The sequence below is a fragment of the Vombatus ursinus genome, unplaced genomic scaffold (assembly GCF_900497805.2).
Source record: "Vombatus ursinus unplaced genomic scaffold, bare-nosed wombat genome assembly UNPS02009205.1, whole genome shotgun sequence".
Classification (NCBI taxonomy): domain Eukaryota; kingdom Metazoa; phylum Chordata; class Mammalia; order Diprotodontia; family Vombatidae; genus Vombatus; species Vombatus ursinus.
In genome coordinates this window covers 64312577-64334224 of record NW_020948983.1, presented here as the reverse complement: position 1 = coordinate 64334224, position 21648 = coordinate 64312577, and the positions used below count along the sequence as shown (strand labels likewise).

Genomic DNA, 21648 nt, shown 5'->3' with positions numbered 1-21648 from the left:
AGTTGATACTCAGTGTTTAGTAGTAAAAATTGTCTCAGCTGTGGGCTGAGTAAAAATTAGTTGCTGGTTGATAGGAATGTTTCTATAGGAATGATTTCATGGGTGTCTTTTTTTTTTTTTTATTCCAGTCATTTCCTGAATTATTTCCCCTGCGCCAAAAATAAAATTCTCCTCCCTTCCCCCCAAATCTCCCCCCCAAAAAAGGTTAAAAAACTGACTTAGCTGCCTCATCTGATAGAATATTCAATCCTGGACTTATGTTCCCCTTCTGTTGAGTGGAAGTGTTTCATGTTGACTTATTTTAAAGTCATTAAATATAGAAAATGTATGTAGGCTTTTAGCTTATACACATTTACATGAGTGGTACATTTTAATGTTGTAATCATTATTAAAAAGAAAGTGCCTTTGGCACTAGTGATTTCAAAATTTTGCTTTTACAAAATTTATATAGCATAAAAAACAAAACTACAAAAGTCTCATTGTATGTGTGCTTTGTAGTGAATCACATAGTGAAAAGTTTGTAAATCTAGTATATAGTGTAGATAGTTACTGTTTTTCAAAGGAATTGTGAGATTTTACAAAAAGAGTGTTTATTGGAGATCATCTAGTCCAAATCCCTCCTCAAGTGAGTAAATTAAAGCTCCATATGTTAATTACTTACCTTCTTTCTCTAAGCATGCTCTGGTCTATCAAAACTTTTAAAAAAAATTATTTCTTCTCTTTACTGCCAAAGTTCTCAAAAGTGACACTCCCCCACCAATTTTCCCCTTGATGTCTGTATTTTGTCTCTACTAAAATGGCTTCAAGATCACTAATGACCCCTCCATCACCAAATCCACCAAATAATTAGTAATCCTTCTTGCTTTTTTTGGTAGCACTTGACACTATTGACTTTTAAGTTCATCAAATATTAAGTGAATACTGTCTACAAAGAACTGTGCTACTTACAGAATCATCCTTATACTTTTCTACTTTTTGCAGAGAGCTCCTTTATACAAGATTCACGGAAACTGAGACTGAGATGAAAAAAATAACTTTTTATGCAGTAGTTATCTGGGATTACATTTTGGAAACCATTACTTGAGTTTCCTATAGTGTTACAGAATGTGGAATTATTTATATTTGTTGAAGTTGAATGGCATCTATGATATGAGGGAAGTGTGAGTTAAAGAGATAAAAAAGTATATTTTTTATCATGGTGCTCACCCTACTCCAACTGCTTAATGCCTTTGGTTGCCAATAAACTCCTTTTCCTGAGTTTGTCTTTATTGACCAGGGTAAGGCCAGAATTCTTTTTAACAATTTTGGTAACCAAGAAGGGTCCCTTTATTTGCATGGCTATCACTGGGTCAGTCCACCTTCTACCACCACAGCTAGCAGTCAGACTTTTGTGTGATCCTGGATCTGAGTGGAGTCTCTCAGCAGTTGATCAAAGTGATCAGAGAATTAATCTCCCTAGACTCAGGAAGGGTAAGGAGAAATAGGTGCCAAACCCAAAACTGATCGTTATTTGTGCATGAAGAAAATGAGGCAGTAGTGAGGAACTGCCCAATGCTAGATTACCAAGGGGCAGCTGATAATAAAATGATAAGTGGATAAAGCACTGCACTTAGAATCATGAAGAATCATCTTCATGAATTCAAATCCAGCCTCAGACATTTACTGTGTGACCCTGAGCAAGTCATTTAACCCCATTTGCCTCAGTTTCTCATCTGTAAAATGAGCTGGAGAAGGAAATGGCAAACCACTCCAATGTCTTTGTCAAGAAAACCCCAAATGAGGTCACAGAGTTAGGTATGACTGAACAACAAAAACAAAGTCACTAAGTAATAGAAAGGCAAGGAATACAGATATTATTATGGGATTGGGACAGAACAAGCCTCCTGCTAACTCCCCATTAGGCAAGCTATTAAAGCGTGGGACAAAAGAAAGCTGGCCAACAGGGAATATTCAAAACTCAAGCAGTAGAGCTCAGTTCATACTGGTCAGATAACTGTGGATGGGGCTTTTGAACTTGAAGTGTTAAGTGTTTATTTGTGTAATGTTAAGCATGTTGTAAGCAAGTCTCTGTTTTGCGTCCGGATAAACCCAAACTGACTTTTCTGGTAGTCTTACCAGCCAGAGGAAAAAGAATGGAGAGAGTGGAAACTTTTCTGTGGAACTTTCAAAGCCTTCAGAAAGACAGTCTCTTTCTCTCTGCATTTCTAGCTCTGGTCAGGTTTGGAAGACAGACTTAAACCTTGTGAGTTTCAAAGGAGGGAGAATGGGAATGTGAGCCTGACAGGTGAAACCCCTTTCCTATTTTCCTTGTGCTTTCCAGGGTTTTCTTATGTGTCTTTGACTAGTATTGAATGTCTTCTTCAGTATCTCCCTTTCCACAGACAATTTAAGATTACAAAAGAAAACTCATAGGTCTGTTCTGTCTAGTTAGTGGGAGTTTAACAAATTCAAATTAACTAACTGACTGGTAAAAAAAAATATTGTTGTCTTTGGTCTAGTGTAAAGTTATGCTAAAGTCCTTTGTAAAAAAAAAAAAATAAGCACGCTCTTTCTCTTTTTAATAAATAGTTTTACTGCCTATGTGCCCTATTGAGAATGAGGGGGTGGGTAAGGTGAGGTATGGAGGAGGTTAGGTTAAGAACATAAAAATAATTGATTTGGGTGATTTTAAAGAGAATAGGATTGAGGGGAGCCGGGAGTGCCCCCACAAACTTTTGATCTTGAGCTAACTGAAAACAGGATGCCCTTGGGAAAATTGAGATTCTGAATGTTACCATTAGTGGTTACAAATCCAGATTTGATTTGGTCAAAATTTGTCCTGAAACTAAAATTGTAATGTCTCACTTACAGTGAACTATGTTTTCCTATTAGGATAATTGTGGCAAATAAGAACTTAATGCAAATTACATTTGCTATTTCGCACTAAGGAAATGTACTTGAAAATGCATGGGTCAGGAAAATCCGAGTTAAAAATCTGGTCTCAAAAATGTATTTGCTGTGTGACCTGAAGCAAATGACTTCACCTCTGTTTACCTCAGTTTCCTAATTTATAATAACACCCACCTCCCAGGGTTGCTATGAGGATCACATGACATAATAATTGTAAAGTGCTTAATACTGTTCCCATAAGCACTATATAAATATTAGTAAATCTAAGTGCTCTGTGTTGTTCTTGAATGCAATTAGTATAGAATGCCAAAGGTGAAAATGAATGATTTTCTATGTAAGATAATTTGGAAATGCATTTGACTGAATTGATGTTATCTGACTGGCAATTAGTTTTGTTTGACGTTTTAAATACGTGAAATTATGAAATTTGTTCTTACGTTGTGAGATTTGGGAAACTATTGTATCAGAATTGCTGTTAGAAAAGTAACTTCCCAAGGGGTAGCTCAGCAGTGTAGTGGATAGAACACCGGCCCTGAAGTCAGGAGGACCTGAGTTCAGATCCGGCCTCAGACCAAATACTTGACACTTACTAGCTGTGTGACCCTGGACAAGTCACTTAACCCCAATTGCCTTTAAAAAAAAAAAGAAAAGAAAAGAAAGGTAACTTCTCTTTAGTTTGGATGCTGTTAGATTATAAATTGAACTATTAAAAGAATATGGTAAAAAAAAGTTTTTAAAATGTTAAATGTATGTTAAATGGAATATATTTGCTTAAAAATTAATACTGCTGATCATTTGCTGTTGGGACAAAAAGTAGTAAAGACCTCTTTAAGCTATCCTTATCTGTTAGGTTCCTTGGGACTTTCTACTTGGGCATGGTCATAAGATCTTATCAGCCTTACTACGACCATGTGTTGTAAAATTGTAAAGTACTGAAGTTTGAGAAACTAGGGTAGCACTCAGCCAAAGTGGGGAAGTTTACAAGTCTGCTTATAGTGAAGAGTTTGATCTGAAATTATTTGGCTATCCCTTATAAAAATTATGAAATTTTATCTGTGCTATTTGAGGTGAAATCTTATGAGACCATACTATAATATTCTAAGTTTTGATTTCAGATATGTCAAAATGGCGATGAAGCCAGTAGTCCACCATTCAGGAGAAATTCCATATGCTACCCAAAGAAGGGGCAGGCTGGGAACTACTGTCCTCAGGTGGATATCTTTTCCCTGGGAAAACTTGAGGGGACTACCTTGCATAGGCAAAGGTGGGATCCTCTTAACTCAGTTATTACCCCATTGTGCTGTATCCTTTCTGATCAAGAAATGTTCCCACCTGGTTAATTCTGAGCCTGGACGTGCTTCCTTGTGAATGATATAAACCTTTGCTCTGTGACTGGCTTGTTAACTGTGACTCTTATCTGGAATCAAACAGAGCTAAAGGAGTTTTTTCTCCTGTTAATGGATTGTATCACATCAATCTGTTCCCTTGAAGGGACAGTCTTGGTGTTGTCATAACCATGTCCCTCCTTTTTCCTTTCATAGCAGATTTCTGTAAACAGGTCAGGTGAACAGTGGAAGTTTTGTCATTACCGTGCCAAATCTATTAATAAATTAATACTGAAACATCTGAGTTACTAAAGTAGGATGCAAGTATGAAAGATCTTACAATTCTAATGTGGATTTGTGGTCAGCTCCATGTCCTGAGCAACTAAAGCAAATGAGTTCTTAGGCTTGCTATCCCCTTGCTAATAGTTATATATTTGTGTGTAAGATTAGTTCTTATGACCTAATGACTTATAAGGAAGATAGATAGATAGATATGTCTATAGATATATCCTCGAAAAGGACAGATAAGATGAAGATGTGAAAGTTTTTAGATTTAAAGGAGTAGTAAACTTTGAGAAAGCAACAGAATTAGAATGTTACAAATGTAAGAATATATATTTGATTGGTTTCCAAATGTGTCTTAGGCTTGAGTATATTTTAGTAATAAGGTCCCAAAATTGGATTAAGGTTTTTATATATAAAAATTGCATTAATAATCATAAAGAATTTTAAATCATATCCTTTCTTTTTTTTTTTTGAAATATCTTTGCAATAATATTAAGGAATAAGAAGGTTCATTTTCTGTATTAGGCCCTCTTCCTTAACCCTATGGATGACAGTGTCCATATCAAGTACAGAGTTTGGATAAAGATAGAAAGAGCAAATGATAATGTAACAAAACTAAAATTCTCTGAAGTTTCAGGTAAATTATGGGTTCCTAATTTGTTATACTTCTTATAGGCCTATTGTCAATAGGGTTAGATCCCTACAATTGAGTTAGTTCTCACCACATGAACTACTTACTGGAAAAGCACATTTGGGAGATTGTACTAAATTGTATTAGTCTTGTTACTGGCAAATTTTAGCAGAATTACCTAGAAATTTCTGCAAGTGACTTGGAACCAGAGAATCATATCTTCCAGGAGGAGCCCTCTTTAGAACTGTCCTGAGAATGAGGCCTATTCCAGAATTTCCAAGCGAAATGTTTCCAAGGGACCGTATGATCACATAGGACATCTGGCTCTCAAAAAGAAATGTGCTGATTAAATGAACATTGGCAGTAGATTACTGGATTACAAGAGGACTTGATCTTATTTAATATTGATATTCTATTACTTTGTGGGGGTTTTTTGTGTTGTTTTTATGGTGTTTATGTTTACTGGTGATATGTAAATTCTCCTCTCAAATTACATCCTAACAAAAAACAAATGGGACACCTAGGTGGCGCAGTGGATAGAGCACCCGCCCTGGAGTCAGGAGAACCTGAGTTCAAATGTGACCTCAGACACTTGACACTTACTAGCTGTGTGACCCTGGGCAAGTCACCTAACCCCAATTGCCTAAAAAAAACCCCAAAAAACAAATCAAATTACATCCTAAGCCCTCGAAGTGGTTTAATATGTAACCTGACTTAGTTTACCTATAAAGCCTCTTTAACAAAGTTTGTCTCCTTAAGAGATTTTGAGATTATGACTCTGCTTAACTAAGTTTGTTTAAATTTTATGACATTGAAAAAAACATGGAATTACAATTTTATAATACTTATTTTATAATACTCATGGTTATAGTACACTTGTGTCCTGTTGCAAATTTGTGCCCTAGTTTAAGCCACTAATGCTTATGCAAATTGATTTGGCATGAGCAACAGAGATTAGAATGATATAGTTGAGGATAGAGGAGCAATAGAGGTTTGATTGTGGGGGAAGTCAGGTGGTGCAGTGGATAGAGTAAGCCTTGGAGTCAGGAAGACTCATCTTCCTGAGTGCAAATCTAGCCTCAGACACTTAGTAGCTGTGTGACCCCGAGCAAGTCACTGAACCCTGTTTGCCTCATTTCCTCATCTGTAAAATGAGCTGGAGAAGAAAATGGCAAACCATTCTAGTATCTTTGCCTAGAAAACTACAGAAGGGGTCACAAAGAGTTCGACATGACTGGAAAACAACTCTGTTGCAGTACTATAAAAACGGTTAGCCCCAAAGAGGGAATTGTGCAAAGTAAGGCCACTGGGCAAAATATAGTCTGAATGACCCCCATATTTTTAAAACCTTGCTTAAACTTTGGGTAGTGTGCTTAGCCAGACTGCAGTAGAGGGCTAGGTCCCCTTGAATACTCCTCACATCACCTGAGAACTAATTTCATCTCCCAATGATGCTGTAATGAGCAGGAGCTAAGATGACACTCATCCCACCTCATCATTAAAAATGTCTGCCAGTCAGTATTGTCTTACCCTTATATGTAAATACTGATGTCTATAAAAGCAGGCTGGAGCTTGGATTTAGCAGCTGGCCTCACTCCTAACTGCTTGATGCCTTGGGGCACCAAGAAACTTTTTTTTTTTTTGTGTCATCGTGAAAAGTAAGCCTATGAAATCGTTCTGAATAGTTTTAACTTGTGTCTGTATTTAAATAGGTTCCAGACATGGCAGGTTATCCTCACATCCGTTACATTTCATCAGGATTGGATGGAACATCATTTAGAGGCCCTTTCAGGGGCAATTTTGAGGTTTGTAATAAAATAAGTGTAGTTGTTGACCAAATGTATTTAATAAAGGGGAAAGTATGTAACTCTTATTAGTTTCAGCATCTGTTTGAGGTATGGCACTGCATTTCAGTGCAAAGGGAAAGAATACATGAAAACTTTCAAGATAATTATTAGCATTTGTTGCATATGAATTTGTAGTTACTCTGTGTGTGTGTATTTGGGGTGGGGAGGGGAAGTAATGATTCACATAATTTGAGAGGTAGGAGCTTAGAGATCCAACCACTTCATTTAACTGGTGAAAAAACTGAGACCTGTGATTGCACATCTAAGTTAGGGGCAGGGCATGAGCTGCAGCATGGGTCTCCTTATTCTAAATCTTTCCATCTCAGCATGTTTATCTTACTAAAAGAGGAGTAAGTAAAGTATTCAGCAACTATGCAGAAATTGAGTAAAGCTACTTACACAATCAGATACAAAGACTGCATCTATATAAATTAGTTGATGCTAATATTTACTGAATACAAGTCAAAAGAAAGTATTTTCATTCTTGTCATTCTGAGTTAAACTGCATGTTTTATTGGCACTGAACATTAAATGGCAATAGTTGGTTCACATATACATTTGTAGACCTTTGCACTCAGATTGTAATGAACTAAGCCATGTAAATATGAGAAAATAATCTAGTCATGTTTCTCAGAGTTCAGGGTCCAGAAACAATTTTGTTTCAGATCTAAAAGTTCTTTGTCATTTAATCTTCAGGGGGAAAAGACATTCGGGTATTAGATTTTTGTTGTCATGTATGAAAACCCTAATTTTGTGCTTTTTAACTGTAATAAAATATCAGATTCAACTTTTTCTTTTCAGTGTACCAAGTTTTTTGTATATTGTAACTTCAGAGAAATTGGGAATTGTGACTTACTAAAATCATTTCTGGCTTTTTTCCCCTGAAATCATCTTCCTTGTGATTTATGGGGCTATCAGTTTGGATTTTGATGTTGTTTTTTCCTTCTTTTTAGGAACTGATTCATTTGGAAGAGCGGTTAGGAAATGTCAATCGTGGAGCTTCCCAGGGGACGATTGAAAGATGTACATACCCACACAAATACAAAAAGGTGAGAATTTCTTTTAATAGCCTTGGTAGGGAATTTGAAAAATATTTAAGTCTCCTAATTTAGCATTGCTACTTTATTTGTGGCCCGAGCTGCCAACTGGTTCTTGCTCTGTGGTTTAAAATTACAATTAGTTTTCAAGTTACTGCTTTCCTAAGATAAATTTTAGTCCTTTAGTCAAATTTTACCTACTTCTGCAGCATTTGGTCAGTGTTTATTTAGAGTCACACCCTAAACTTTGAAAATCTTGCTTATGTAGAATAAGACTGTAATCTACTCAGATTTCCAAGTACCACTTCTAAACAACATGAATAGGTGGCATAAAGACAACAGCACCTTTGGCATTTGTGACGATATCATGAATTTAGCAATTTTCAAATTCTCTGCAATTATATGGGGCTCTTTTAATTTATTGTACCTTAGACCCCTCAGCATCTATTACTATTCTTTTTGAGCATGGAGTTGATGGACTCGATAAATTAAACACGGTTGCCAGGACCCTGCAAGAAGCTCCTGAAGATGAATCATGCTATATAGAGATTAATGAAATAGATGTAAGACCATAGTTGCCATATGGTTTTTTTGGTGTTGAATTTTTAAGGCTGTAATGAGAAATTACTAATATTTCTTGGCCTCCTACAATTTAGAACTGTTAATTTTCCTTCTCAGTTATTGATATTAGCAACATCAATAAATATGCACAGTATTTAAAAATAAATATTAGTAAAAATGTACAAGGTGTGATTTAAACTTTTTTCCTTTAGATATTTTTTGACTATTTAAAATCATAGAAATCATTTATGTTGCTTGTATCTTTTAAATGTATATGCTACCTTTACTTTTATAAAGGCCTTATTGTACTGAATTCATGATAGTACTTTTAATTTGTTAAATCCTGAAGCAAAAAAGAGTATGTGTACTAGCCCCCTAGGATTCTAAGTTACACCTTTTTATTAGCCATCAATAGCTGTTTAAAAAAATCTTCTGTTTGTTACTGTTCAATGTCATTGTTTTGTTGATGTTTTTGATGATGTTGATTTTTAAAAAACAAATTTTACTCAGTTATTCAATAATGTCATCTCTACTAATAAGGTAACAACTGATTGGTTCTCACAGAGGAAACTGCACTGCAAACAAGATGGGGAAGAGGGAACTGAGGAAGACACAGAGGAAAAATGTACCATTTGTTTGTCTATTTTAGAGGAAGGTGAAGATGTGAGGTAATTAAATATTAATCAGATTAATTTAATTGCCAACATTTTACAGCAAGGGTTAGAAACCAAATATTAAGCCTGATTTAACCTTTCTTTTAACCCATTCTTCCAGCCAGGCATTGCAGTTGAGCATGATAGAGAGAGGAGGGGATAGGGAAGAATGCATACCTCTGTGGGTAGTATGGTTAGTGCGTTGTACTGGTTATTGAGAAATTCAAGTTCTGCTTTCAGCTCTGCTGTTCATTGACTTTTGACCTTCAGCGAATCAGTGCCACTTGTCTACATCTTTGTTTTCCCTTATTGAGGTATTGGATTATTTGCCTTCTCTGGCCTCTTCAGTCCCATGACTAAACCTGTCCCTCTGTGAAGGAATGATGTGCAAAGGGACCATTTGCAAACATTCCTTAGACACTTAAGAGCTTTGTGACTGTGGCCAGGTCCCTGTACTTTTCAGAGCCCAAGTTTCTTTATCTATAAGAAAGCAGAAATTCTATAGTCTCTACCTTCCTCACAGGATTGTTTTGAGGCAGAGTGTTTCCAAAATTTAAAGGAACATAATAGTTATCATATTATGCATTGGTGCCACTTTAGTACATCCTATTGCTGGACTTTTGACATGCAGAGATGGTAGGTAAGTTGTTTTCTGCCAAGTAAGTTTTAAGTTGACCACCTTGGAGAATCTGGGATGGAAGTATTCTTTCCTCTTCTTTGGAGGCCATATTGTTTTAATCTTTCAAAGTTCCAGAAGAAAGAATTTGTTGCGTACATTTTATGTTGGAAGGGTACCTTAGATATTTCTAGTCTACCTTCCCAGTTTTACAGATGAAGAATTCGAGGTCCAGAGACAGAACCGTCCAATGTCAAACAGGCTGGAGGGTCAGAATTCATTCCATACACAAATCTTTTGTGACCAGTTGTGGGATACAAAAGCAATTCTATTTTAAAGTGGAATATAGTCCATTATATTGATGTAAGTTCTTGAATGAAATTAATTAAAATTACTTAAGTTTGAGATTCTGCACTCAGGTCCCAAATAATAGATTCATAGTCTCTTATTTTCCTAATTCAGCATAATAATAGAATATTTTCCAGAACTTAAATAGACAGCAAAACTGTAATCCCTCCGAATTTGAGCTGAAAATAGCTTACAGTAGTGAACCCACATGTCATTTGGGGAGGCTTTCAGATAAATTAGTATTTTTGTTTTGTTTTGTTTTGTTTTGTTTTGTTTGGCAGTCGGGGTTAAGTGACTTGCCTAAGGTCACAGCTAGTACATGTCAAGTGTTTGGTCTGAGGTCGGATTTGAACTCAGGTCCTCCTGACTTCAGGGCCGGTGCTCTATCCACTGCACCACCTAGCTGCCCCAAATAGTATGCCTTTTTTTTTTTTTTTTTTTTTTAAGGTAATTGGGGTTAAGTGACTTGCCCAGGGTCACACAGCTAGTAAGTGTCAAGCATTTGGTCTGAGGCCAGATTTAAACTCAGGTCCTCCTGACTCCAGGGCCGTTACTCTATCCATTGTACCACCTAGCTGCCCTCCAGATAAATTACTATTAAAAGAATTTTTTGTTGCTCACTGTGAAGTCCTCCATCAGTGCTTCACTGTGGAGTAGTATTTGCCTTGGTTCTTGGAGGCTTTGCCAAGCAGTGTGCAAGCTTGCGAATAGAGCTGAAACCTGAAAAGGTCTGGGCCTGGCAATGGACTCTGTTTCATCCCTGGACCATCCTAACTGTGTTTGAAGAGGTTCATAACATATGAACACTATGTGATTTGTTTTTTCCCCTTTAGCCACAGCAACTCAAAGATGGTTATGGGCAGTGATCTGCATTAATCTGTGTTGTTGATGGAAGCACCCACAATGAAGTCTGTTTTGTTATCTTAATGCATAGGATAACTGCATTAATTGAGAAAAGACTAAAGGGGTAAAAATAAATGGTAATCTTTTTTTGTTTCATTCAGAGATAAGCAAGTCTGAATGAAGAATTAAAATTGTCTTAGTGACTTTGTTGTTAATACTTTACCTAGTGAATGTCACTTGACTTTCTTCTTAAAATGACAAATTAATGCTGTCCTGTCTTTCTCTCTTAGTATTGTGGAAATCCTCTTTGAGCTCCTATAACTTAACTAAAAACTTAGTTTAGTTCACCAAAATGAACACCTTTTATTTAACATGTTTGTTGTAAAGTGGTACTGCTCTAAAAGGGTATAGGAATTATACCATCAAAATAAATTCTGTAATGTTATGCAGTTGGAAAGAGCGCTGTAATCGATCTCCTGGACAAAAATGAACATGTTATCATATGGAACATAACTACCAGTGCAATTCTAATGATTACAGTCACTCACAATATATTGCATATTTCTGTATCTATAGAAATGCATCATTCTAGTAATTTTTCTAATATTGTCCCTATCCTTTTGTCTAAATTATTACATTTAAATTTTCTTTATGAAGAGGAAAAAAGTTCTAAGTGGTCTTGAAACAACCATAAGGTCTTTAGAAATGCCGTTTGTATTCATCATAACATTAATTTTTTTATTTTTAAATTTTAGGCGCCTTCCATGTATGCACCTTTTCCACCAAGTGTGTGTCGACCAATGGTTAATTACTAATAAGAAGTGCCCCATTTGCAGAGTGGACATTGAAGCTCAGCTGCCAAGTGAAAGTTGACACCATTTTCCCAGAACTGTTGCCCTCCCTCCCATTCCTATCCTTTCTGGTACTGCAGTCAACCAAAGATGGCATGACTTACCTGCGCAGATTTGGAAGCATTGAGTGCTGGCTCTGCTACATGGTACAACTAATGCTAGACCTACAGTTTGTGTATACAGTTGATTTAATGTATTTATAAAAGCCTTTTTTTTTTTTAAGATTTCGATTTCACATTTCCCTTTTTATTTTACTGTATTTTTGCATGGTTCCTTGTATTGATTGCATTTCTTTGCACATATTATGGGCTTTGTGACCCTAAACTTGCAGGCAAGATTAGCTGCTTTAGAAAGTAGAATTGTGTGGTCCTTTTGTTTTTACATAGTACCAAGCTTTGAGAATTATGATTTCATCCATTACTAACCTTGAATTTGTTAATTTAATTAATCATGTATTTTAGTTTACTGTATAGAGATGAACTAGAAAATGATAATATTGTGTATTAAGACATTCCTTAAGTAGGACAAAGTGGCTGCTGTATATTTACAATATGAGTTCTGAGTTAAAAACCATCCTTAATACTGGGAACAGAATACAAATTATATTCAGTCAGATGCAGGTGGCATACTCATCACCAGAGTGATCGATTTGAATCTTCTTGGTGTATCCTTTTAAATTTCCTTTCAGCACAATGCAGATATAGATGAATATCGATATTATACACTTATACTGCTGTTCTGATTGTATTTATCTTTTTTCTTACATTGTCTAGAAATTTGATTCCCTGATTTAATTTCCCTGCTGTAAAACAGCTCTAACGAACACTAAATATTAATTTCCATTAGCTGGATTGTATATACTTGCAGATTTAATGAATTTTTAGGGAAACTGAAAAAAGACATGTAGAATTTTGTTCTTCAGTCTTCAGCTAAAGCACGTCTAGTTAAGATATCTGCTTACATTGGTTTTGTAAACACATTCAATCAAGATTTAGAATTGCAATTATTGGCAGGTATCCATGCATTCATAGAACTTCTAAAGGTCCCAGGATCATTTTCAAGGGATTTTTATTAGTTAAAAGTTAATAAAGTTAGCTAAATCTACATGTCTCTTGTTTTATTTCTCACTAAACTTGAAAAACTATAAATCTGCAGATACTTACTGTGAGGCACAAATTATGCTGTTACCTAGTGTTGCTCTGGTTATAGAATTCCACTGTATACATTGCCAACAGTCAATCACTGGTTTAAAAATATTAATTTCTATAGTTAAGATTTGCTGAATAATATAGTATATAGAGTTAAGTTAATGTACTAACATTTCTCCTTTGGAGGAAGTTTTAATCCACGTCAGGATGCAAATTCCTTATCAAAATACTTTCATATTACAGAATAGCATAGTTTATTTGTTTAAATGTGCTCAGTAATGCCCCAAGTTGCAAATGCATCCAGACAGTGTTACTGTCATAATGTGGAAGACATGTTCCTATGGATCATATGTGAAGATGTCAATAAGCTTGCATTAAGCCACCTGCTTTGTAAGTGGATTGATTAATAAATACCTTCAATTTCCATTGTCCTTGTTTTTTCCTAGTGTGTGTAAAGCAACATCAAAAATCATGGGATAAAGAATGGTTTTAAAATTGTGTTATAACTTCATGTTTGAATCTGCCCAATTTGGTGTTTTGTCTTTATTAAATTAAGGTTACTTACCTTTTTTCATCCTCTTTTTTGGGGGGGTGGGGGTAAGCAGCAGTTTTCACAGTTAAAGATAGCATGGTATAGTAGTGGATAAGGGGGTCAGCTTGAAATCAGGAAGACCTATTTCAAGGCCTACCTATAATGCCTATCAGGTGTTTAACCCTGGGCAAGTCACTTTCCCAGGCAACTCTCCTATCATAAATTAAGGAGAGATACTGAGTGCTGAAGATCTCCTTTGGTGGAAGGATTTACTACAAGAAGTATTCCCCAAGCCAATGAAATCACAGCTCTCGTATATCCCACCTCTTACCAACTCCACAAAACTTAGCCACATTCTTTTTTTAATCTGTAGTACATTATAATTTTTTTCCCTTTGATGCTGAAATCTAGGGAGAGAAAATTGATTGTTAGCCTGCTAGTTTTTTAATTAATTTGCTTTGTGGAGACAAACAAATCCTATGGTGATATACATATTTTCAGAGATAAACTGAGTTTTAAGCTACGGTTGCATACAAAGTACGAGGTAGAGGCAAATTTCCACCTTGATGGAATAAAGGACAAGTGGCCTTTCTGTACATAAATTCCTCTGATAGTATAAAGGACGTGGGAAAATATTCTCTTACTAGTTACTAGAAAACCTGGGTTCCCAGTAAAAGGTTAGAATGTTTGTAAAGTTAAATCAGAATTAGGGACACTTTGACATGTTTGATAATGACTACTGCTGATTTTTTATTATTATTTAGCTAGAACATTGCTATTTATCATAAAATAATTTTTATAAGGGATTAGCTTCCATTACTGTTAATGATGAAGCTCTTAAATTAAAATGCTGCCCTTAGAGGAAAATGATCCGGTGGGAAAATATATTGCAAGGGTTTCTTCACTTTGTTGTGCTTTATTTGTTTTGGTGCTTTTCATTTCCTTGCATCCAGTAATTTCAAAATAAAATTTGTAAGAATGGCCATCTATCATTTTAATGGGAAAAATACTTGTCAACAAATATGTATAGATCAGTAACACTGTTTTCTTACTTGACCTGACATTTTTCCTCCACTTGAATTATTTTTGCATTTTAATTGCTTGCAGACTCTTCCCCATCTGAAACATGTTAATTGTTTATGATAAGAATAGTTTTATTATTAAAATTAATGGTCTATGAAACTTGAACACTAAACAATAATATTAAAATATTCCAATTATTTTTAGCATTTTATTATCAGTTTTTTCTTTGTGTATGAGAGAAGTTTGATTCTGAAGTAAAATATTCCAAGTTCTCAAACAACATAATTATAAAGTTTTGGAATACAGTTTGCTCATAAGGTCACAAATTCTTTTATCCTTCCAGGTCTTTTTCAATACAATAAAAAAAAATGTTTAAACTTCAAGGAATAAATATTAGATGAGAACTCACGTTATAGTTTAACTGGATGGGCTATGGCAGCCACTTTTGCCATTCTAAATGTAACATTTATTAGATATAATCGTCAAAAGAAGACATTATTCTTATATTTCCCTTATATATGTAAATAGTTACGTATACATATAACGTTACTGAAACATAAATGCAGGACCGATGTTGCTCATATACATTGATAATCCTTTTGGAGCATAGTGTGGTTCAAAAAGCAGTGGAAGTGATCTAGGCTGAGGGACCCAAGTCATCCCCCTGTATCCAACACAAACTGCAGTTTGACTTTGGTCAAGTTCAAACACTGTCCTCTCTAGGTTAAAAGGATTAAGCTAGTTGATCTATAATGGCCCCTTCATGCTCAAATGCCATAAGACAATTTTTTTTAAACCATATCTTTGAGTTTTACATCATTTATTTAATTTCTAAATAAATACTCTTCTCAACCCACTCATTCAGTTAATGTGTTTATTAAGTACTTAATTAAGTATCAGGCACTATGCTAAATGGTGAGGATACAAAGAAAGGCAAACATTTGGTCTCTGCCTTCAAGTAGCTCATTCTAATGAGGGGCACAACATGCAAAAAATTGTACAAGCAAGATATGTACAATAGAAAGTAAATAATATTTAATAATATTAAATAGAAAATAATCTTTGGGCTGGGGTGGAGATACCAGGAAATACTTTCTTCAGAAGGTGGGATTTGCCCAGAGTCTTGAAGGAAGACAGATGGTGAATAGGGAGAGCATTTCATACATGGAAGAGAGCACAGAACGGGGAGATGGAGGGTTGTATATGGGGAACAACAAGGCCATGTAAGTAGTTGGATAGTAAGAATAAGAATGGAAAAGTAGTAAGGGGCCAGGTTGCAAGAGGCTTTAAATATTTAAACACCACGCAGATTTTATTTTTGATCCTGGAAGTAATATTGAGTCACTGGAGTTTACTGAGTAAAGGAGTGAAATGAACAGACCTGTGCTTTATGAAAATGACTTTGGCTGCCAAGTGGAGAATAGATTGAAGTGGGGAGACAAGGCAGACTAATCAGAAGACCATTGAAATAGTCTTGATGTGAAGTGGTCAGGCTTCACTAAAGGGTATGCCATATGAGTGGAGAGGAGACATATAGGAAAGGTGTTGTGAAAGATGAAAACAAGATTTCGCAGCAGATAGGATAGGAGGGATGAGTATGAGTAAGGAGCAGAGAATGGCGCTGAGAAGGATGGTAGTGACTGTCCTAGGCATCCTTAGAATTCATTTAAGTCTGGGGGATAGAACCCTGACTTCCTTTGATTTGCAGCTGCCTAGCTAAGTGTTCTACCTATTGGTTATGAGGATCAGAATTGTACTTTGTCCTACTCAATTCATACTTTAGTACCAGGGTTTCAGTAATTCCATAAATGCAGCAACCACAGCTCTCTGACCAGATGATTCTAGGCTGACTCTAATTCTCTTTCTAGCAGGCTTAGTTCTCATGGTCATTCATCTTCATTTTGTCCCACACCTCTTCACCCCTAGTGCAGTAGAATCTCCTTTTGGCGGTCTTTCTCATTAATCCCACTGATGAGGAATGCATGACCCTTTTCCTCAAATTAATTTGGGTGCCTACTTCCTGAGAAGAGAGAGGATGAGATTCAAGTAGGCTGGTCTATGAAATACTAGAACTAACCTAACCAGGGCCCCTATGCCCCTGGCAAATGGGCTGAACAGTGGAATTATGTTGTGCCTAGATATTTGTGAAACTCTGAATTACTGTCCCTTGTTACCTCATCTCCCTGCCCACAGCGGAGTTTCCTCTATAAGAATCCCTAGCCTCTCCTGGCTAGTGGACATCTTCCTAAAGTAGAGGCGTCCACCTTAAGCAAGTATCTCCCTTTAGGGGGCATCTCCCTTAAGGACCCACCTCCCTTGACAGGCATCTTCCTTGGGGTGCCCCCCTCTCTTGGTGTGTTGTGTTATCTTCAATAAATGCCTTCACTTGATTTGGAGACAGCCTGAGAGAATTCTCTCTAGATGACCTTGCACCTCAATATTTTGGGGTGCCCCTGAAGCTTATTACCACCACCACCACCCAGTTCTCCTGAATATGCTACTACCCTTTCCTTATGGGACTATCTCCCTGTACACTTCAAACATCCCATATCTTTATCAAAATGGGAGACACTTATAGAACTAGACACTGAACCACAGCCCAATTACCCTCTACTTCCTCCTTTGAGTAAAATGTGAAATTTAACTCCTAAAAGTAAGGTTGGGAAAGGTATGGAGTTATTAGGGGAGCTGGAAGATATAGGGCTCAGTTACTAATTAAGCTTCATTAGCCATATCATGTAGCACTTCTTAAACTGTGGATCAAGACCCCATATGGGGTTGTGACCACATAGTTTAAGAAGCGCTGATAGGGGCCGGAGTGGAAAAAGTTTAAGAAGCCTTGTGTTAGTGAATTCTTTCTCAAGGCTTATTTTCCTGGACAATTAAAGTTGCGTTAGGGCTCACCTGGTATAGCTTGGTGAATATAGCCTTGTAGCATTTTTTTCAACAAGCATTTGCTTGGTTACTATGGGGGAGGAAAGTAGGTGGAGAGGGAGATTTCTAGGTCCAGATTGGTAGAGGGAGCTCCCTGATGAGGAAACTCCCTCAGCTGTATTCTTTTTCAATTTATTATTTATTTTAAATATTTTTTTACATTTTGAGTTTCAAATTCCATCCCTTTCACCCTTCCTCCATCCTCTGAGAAGGCAAGCAGTATACCAATTATACATGTGAAATCATGCAAAACAATAAAAGAAAAAAAAAAAGCTAAAACTCTACCAATGCAGATCAATACCTTCTCTGCTGCTTAAGAGAGTCACCTAGTGTCCTGAGAGGTTGTGACTTGCCTAGGGTCACAGCCAGTATCTGACCAAGACAAAATTTGAACCCAAGCCCTTGCTTTGAAGCCAGTTCCACTAGTAGGCATAAAAAAGAAAAATAATCCTTGCCCTCAGAGAGTTTACATTCTATTGAAAGAAAACAACATAAACCCAGAAAAGTGGAATTTTCAACTGAAATACCTTAGGAGATAATCTAATGTTGAACAAACATTTAAGCATATGTCTACCAAAGATATAAAGTTGAAAGAAGACCATCTCTGGCCATAAAGATTTTATTTTTGAGAGCTAGTCATGTTGAGGTTTAGGGGTGCTGGGACCCCGAAATAGCGACGCAAGCCCTGCTGATGAGGATGGGATCTAGACCCCAAAAAGGAAAAACCCTGCACTTTCCCACATGGCCGTATCTCTGGCTTCCCCTGAGGCTATAATCCCATCAACTGGCCTTTCATTGTGGCTACACCCAATCTCCCAATTCTCAATTGAGCTTAACCTAGCCTAGCCCTGCATTGTTTTACCTCCCTATGGCCACTTCCAACCCTTAATCCTAGCTAAGCTCCATTCTCCCTTGGCCATAGTGGTCCAGGTCCCTGGCCTTCTGTTACCTCACAGTCCCCACAGACTACTTGCCGACTCCTAGATGCCTCCCATAGTCTTTCTGTATATAAGCTCCATCTTGTCTCCATTAAGGTGCTCAGATTCTTATAATCTAGCCAATAGCTCATAGATGCTCAGATTCCTTAAGAGTCTGGCTAATATGGCAGATCTCTAATAAACCTTGTCTTTGGCCGAAAGAAGGCTTGGGTGGAATTCGTTTGGGCAGGACCTGCGTGTTCTGATTTTGGAGTCCCAGCACTCCTAAACCTCAACACTGCCTCGAATGAATTCGACCCAAGCCTTCTTTAAGCCAAAGACAAGGTTTATTAGAACACTGACTGGGGTGAGCGAGATTCCTAGCGAGTCTGCACTGTTGGCCAGATTTTAAGAATCTGAGCACTTTAATGGAGGTGAGATGGATCTTTTATACAGAAGACTGGGAACAGAGAAGGGGTCTCTGTGGAATTAAGGGTGGGAATTAGCCTGGGGTGATATGGAGGTAGCAGACAATGAAAGGCTGGGCTAGGTTAGAAGTAACAGAATTGGGAGATCGGGCATAGGACATGAAAAGCCAGTTGAGAGGATTACTGGGATGGTCGATGCCTCAGGCGAACAAGACTTGATCATGTGGGAAAGTCCAGGACTTTTCCTTTCGGGGGTCCAGATCCCAAAGACTTGGTTTTTTTCCTTTTAGGGGTTCAGATCCCATCTGCATCAGTCAGACTTACCCCCAAATGTCACTTGAAACATTGATTCTTTGTCATTTTTCCATCCATCTATACCAACCTGTTTAAAGCATTGCTGTTAAATCCTGCTGACCAATTTCTACCATTTAAAATAATCTCAAAATCTGATTCAGTGTGACAGTACAAATCTTGTCTATGGTGACTTCATCCATATTCATGAACCACCTCAGACCCTTTTAAAAGATTTTTTTTCTTCTGCTACCATCTTGACTTCCTTCATCATATCCTACTGTTCTTTCAGGATTGTAATTAGTGTCTTTCACGTCTGACCACAGTCTCAGTGCCATTCTTCCCTATTCACAAATGGCCACTGCCCTTTATTCTTCATACTCATTGGTCTTTAATTGCTCATCTCTCCCCTATTTGACCCAGGTTGCCTGCCCCATTTTATATTCCAGCTACCTGATTTAATCTGGAAGGAGAATTTGCTAAACAGGCAACTTTTGTTTTCTTTTGAGGACCCTGATATCAAAGAAATTAAATGCCCTCACAAATCCTGCTTCCCATTTTAACAGACAATAACTAGAGGTATCTTAGTCTTGGATTTCAAGTACAAAGATTTGTTTGAATTCCCACCTTTGCTTCTTAGTGCCTATATGACCTTTGGTAAATCACCTTGTTCCAATTTCCTCATCTGTAAAAGGAGAGAGTTTGACTAGATGTGATCTTTAAAGGTCTTTCTAGCCTGAAACCTTATGCTCCTAAGAACTGTTGCTTCCCCCTCTGGACCAACCCCTCATTCTTATAAATAACACGGTATTGGCTTTCTCGAATAGAAGCAAACCTGAAAGCATTGCTGAAAGGAACCTTAGAAATAAGTTCTCTTTTCTCTGTGCCACCATTCTCTCCCAGTCCCTCTCCCCTTCTCCCCCTTTCCCTTACCCTACAGACAAGGATGACCCTCTGTTGGACCAAAGGAAATCACATGTTCTGATAAATCTGGCACCAGTGAATGAAGAAATACTCAAATCAGCCAGAAGAGGCTCTTTCAAAGGACGAAGGACTTCCACTGCCACCCAGACATTTCCTTTCCACCTTTTCCAGAACCTGTCTCTGGCAAAGACTCCCTTGGGGGTGTTCTTGACATGAAATTAATTCAAAGATCTAGAATAAAAGAGTTTCCATCCTTAAGGTCACAATGAATATTCAAGACAACTATGAAGTCAATGTGCTACAAACCTCCCACAGTTAACCCATTTACATCTTAGTCTGATAAACTTCTTATAAACTCTATGTTATAAAAAAGCCTAGTGAAAAGTAGCAAAAAATTTGCTTTGTGTCCCTTTCTAAATTCAACTGTACATACAAAATCCTAATAGTTTCATTTCTTTTTTCTCTTAAACTCACCTACTTTTCAACCTGCGCTTTCAAAAAAGAACTGATGTGACTCATCTTCCTTGAGATATTGTCCAAACATCTGTGTCCTGACTCATAAGGGCTTGCCCCAAATCAACATTTGTTTTCTTTTTTCCCCAATATATACTTTTTTTCTTAATAGCATTTTTTCCAAATTATATGTAAAGATAGTTTTCAACATTGATTTTTGTAAAATTTTGAGTTCCAAATTTTTCTCTCTCCCTTCCCTCTCCCCAAGACAGCAAGCAGTCTGATATAGGTTATACATATAAAATCATGTTAAACATTTACATATTAGTCATGTTGTGAAAGCAGAATCAGAATAATAGAAAAAAAAACATGAGAAAGAAAAAAACAAAATGAAAATAGTATGCTTTGATCTGCATTCAGACTCCATAGTTATTTCTCTGGATGTGGTTAGCATTTTCCATCACAAGTCATTTGGAAGTGTCTTGAATCACTGAATTGCTGAGAACAGCTAAGTCTAACAAAGTCATTGCACAATGTTGCTGTTACTGTGTACAGTGTTCTGGTTCTGCTAACTTCACTCAGCATCAGTTCATTCTTTGCCACCACAAAAAGAACTGCTATAAATATTTTTGTAGTGCATGTGGGTCCTTTAACCTTTTTTATGATCTCTTTGGGATACACAGTAGTTGTGATAATGTTGAATCAAAAGGTATATACAGTTTTATAGCCCTTTGGGCATAGTTCCAGATTGCTCTCCAAAATAATTGCATCCATTCACAACTCCACCAATAATGCATTAGTGTCCCAATATTCCCACATCTCCAACATTTATCATTTCCCTTGTTTGTCAAGTCATACCTCAGAGTTGTTTTAATTTGCATTTCTCTAATCAATAGTGATTTAGAGCATTTTTTCATATGACTATAGATAGCTTTAATTTCCTCATCTGAAAACTGCCTGTTCATATCCTTTTGGCCATTTATCAATTGGGGAATGACTTGAATTCTTATAAATTTGACTCAGTTCTCTATATATTTGAGAAACAAAGCCTTTATTAGAGACATTGGCTATAAAAATTGTTTCCCAGCTTTCTGCTTTCCTTCTAATCTTGG

At 36.8% G+C, this 21648-nt stretch overlaps 1 protein-coding gene across 6 annotated transcripts in view; it reads left to right on the top strand.

Annotated features, from left to right (window-relative positions):
* The window catches only part of RNF111 (ring finger protein 111), a 93877-nt gene extending 80417 nt beyond the window's left edge, over window positions 1-13460 (top strand). For 4 of the 6 annotated variants that reach the window (XM_027851818.1, XM_027851815.1, XM_027851816.1 and 1 more), the window contains 4 exons: window positions 6843-6935; window positions 7931-8026; window positions 9116-9243; window positions 11791-13460. In XM_027851818.1, the coding sequence (XP_027707619.1) occupies window positions 6843-6935; window positions 7931-8026; window positions 9116-9243; window positions 11791-11908 (435 nt within the window). In that variant the 3' untranslated portion in view covers window positions 11909-13460. The remainder of the gene's footprint in view (window positions 1-6842; window positions 6936-7930; window positions 8027-9115; window positions 9244-11790) is intronic. The other 2 variants (XM_027851820.1, XM_027851819.1) reach the window with 1 other exon arrangement.
* Window positions 13461-21648: the final 8188 nt, after the last annotated feature.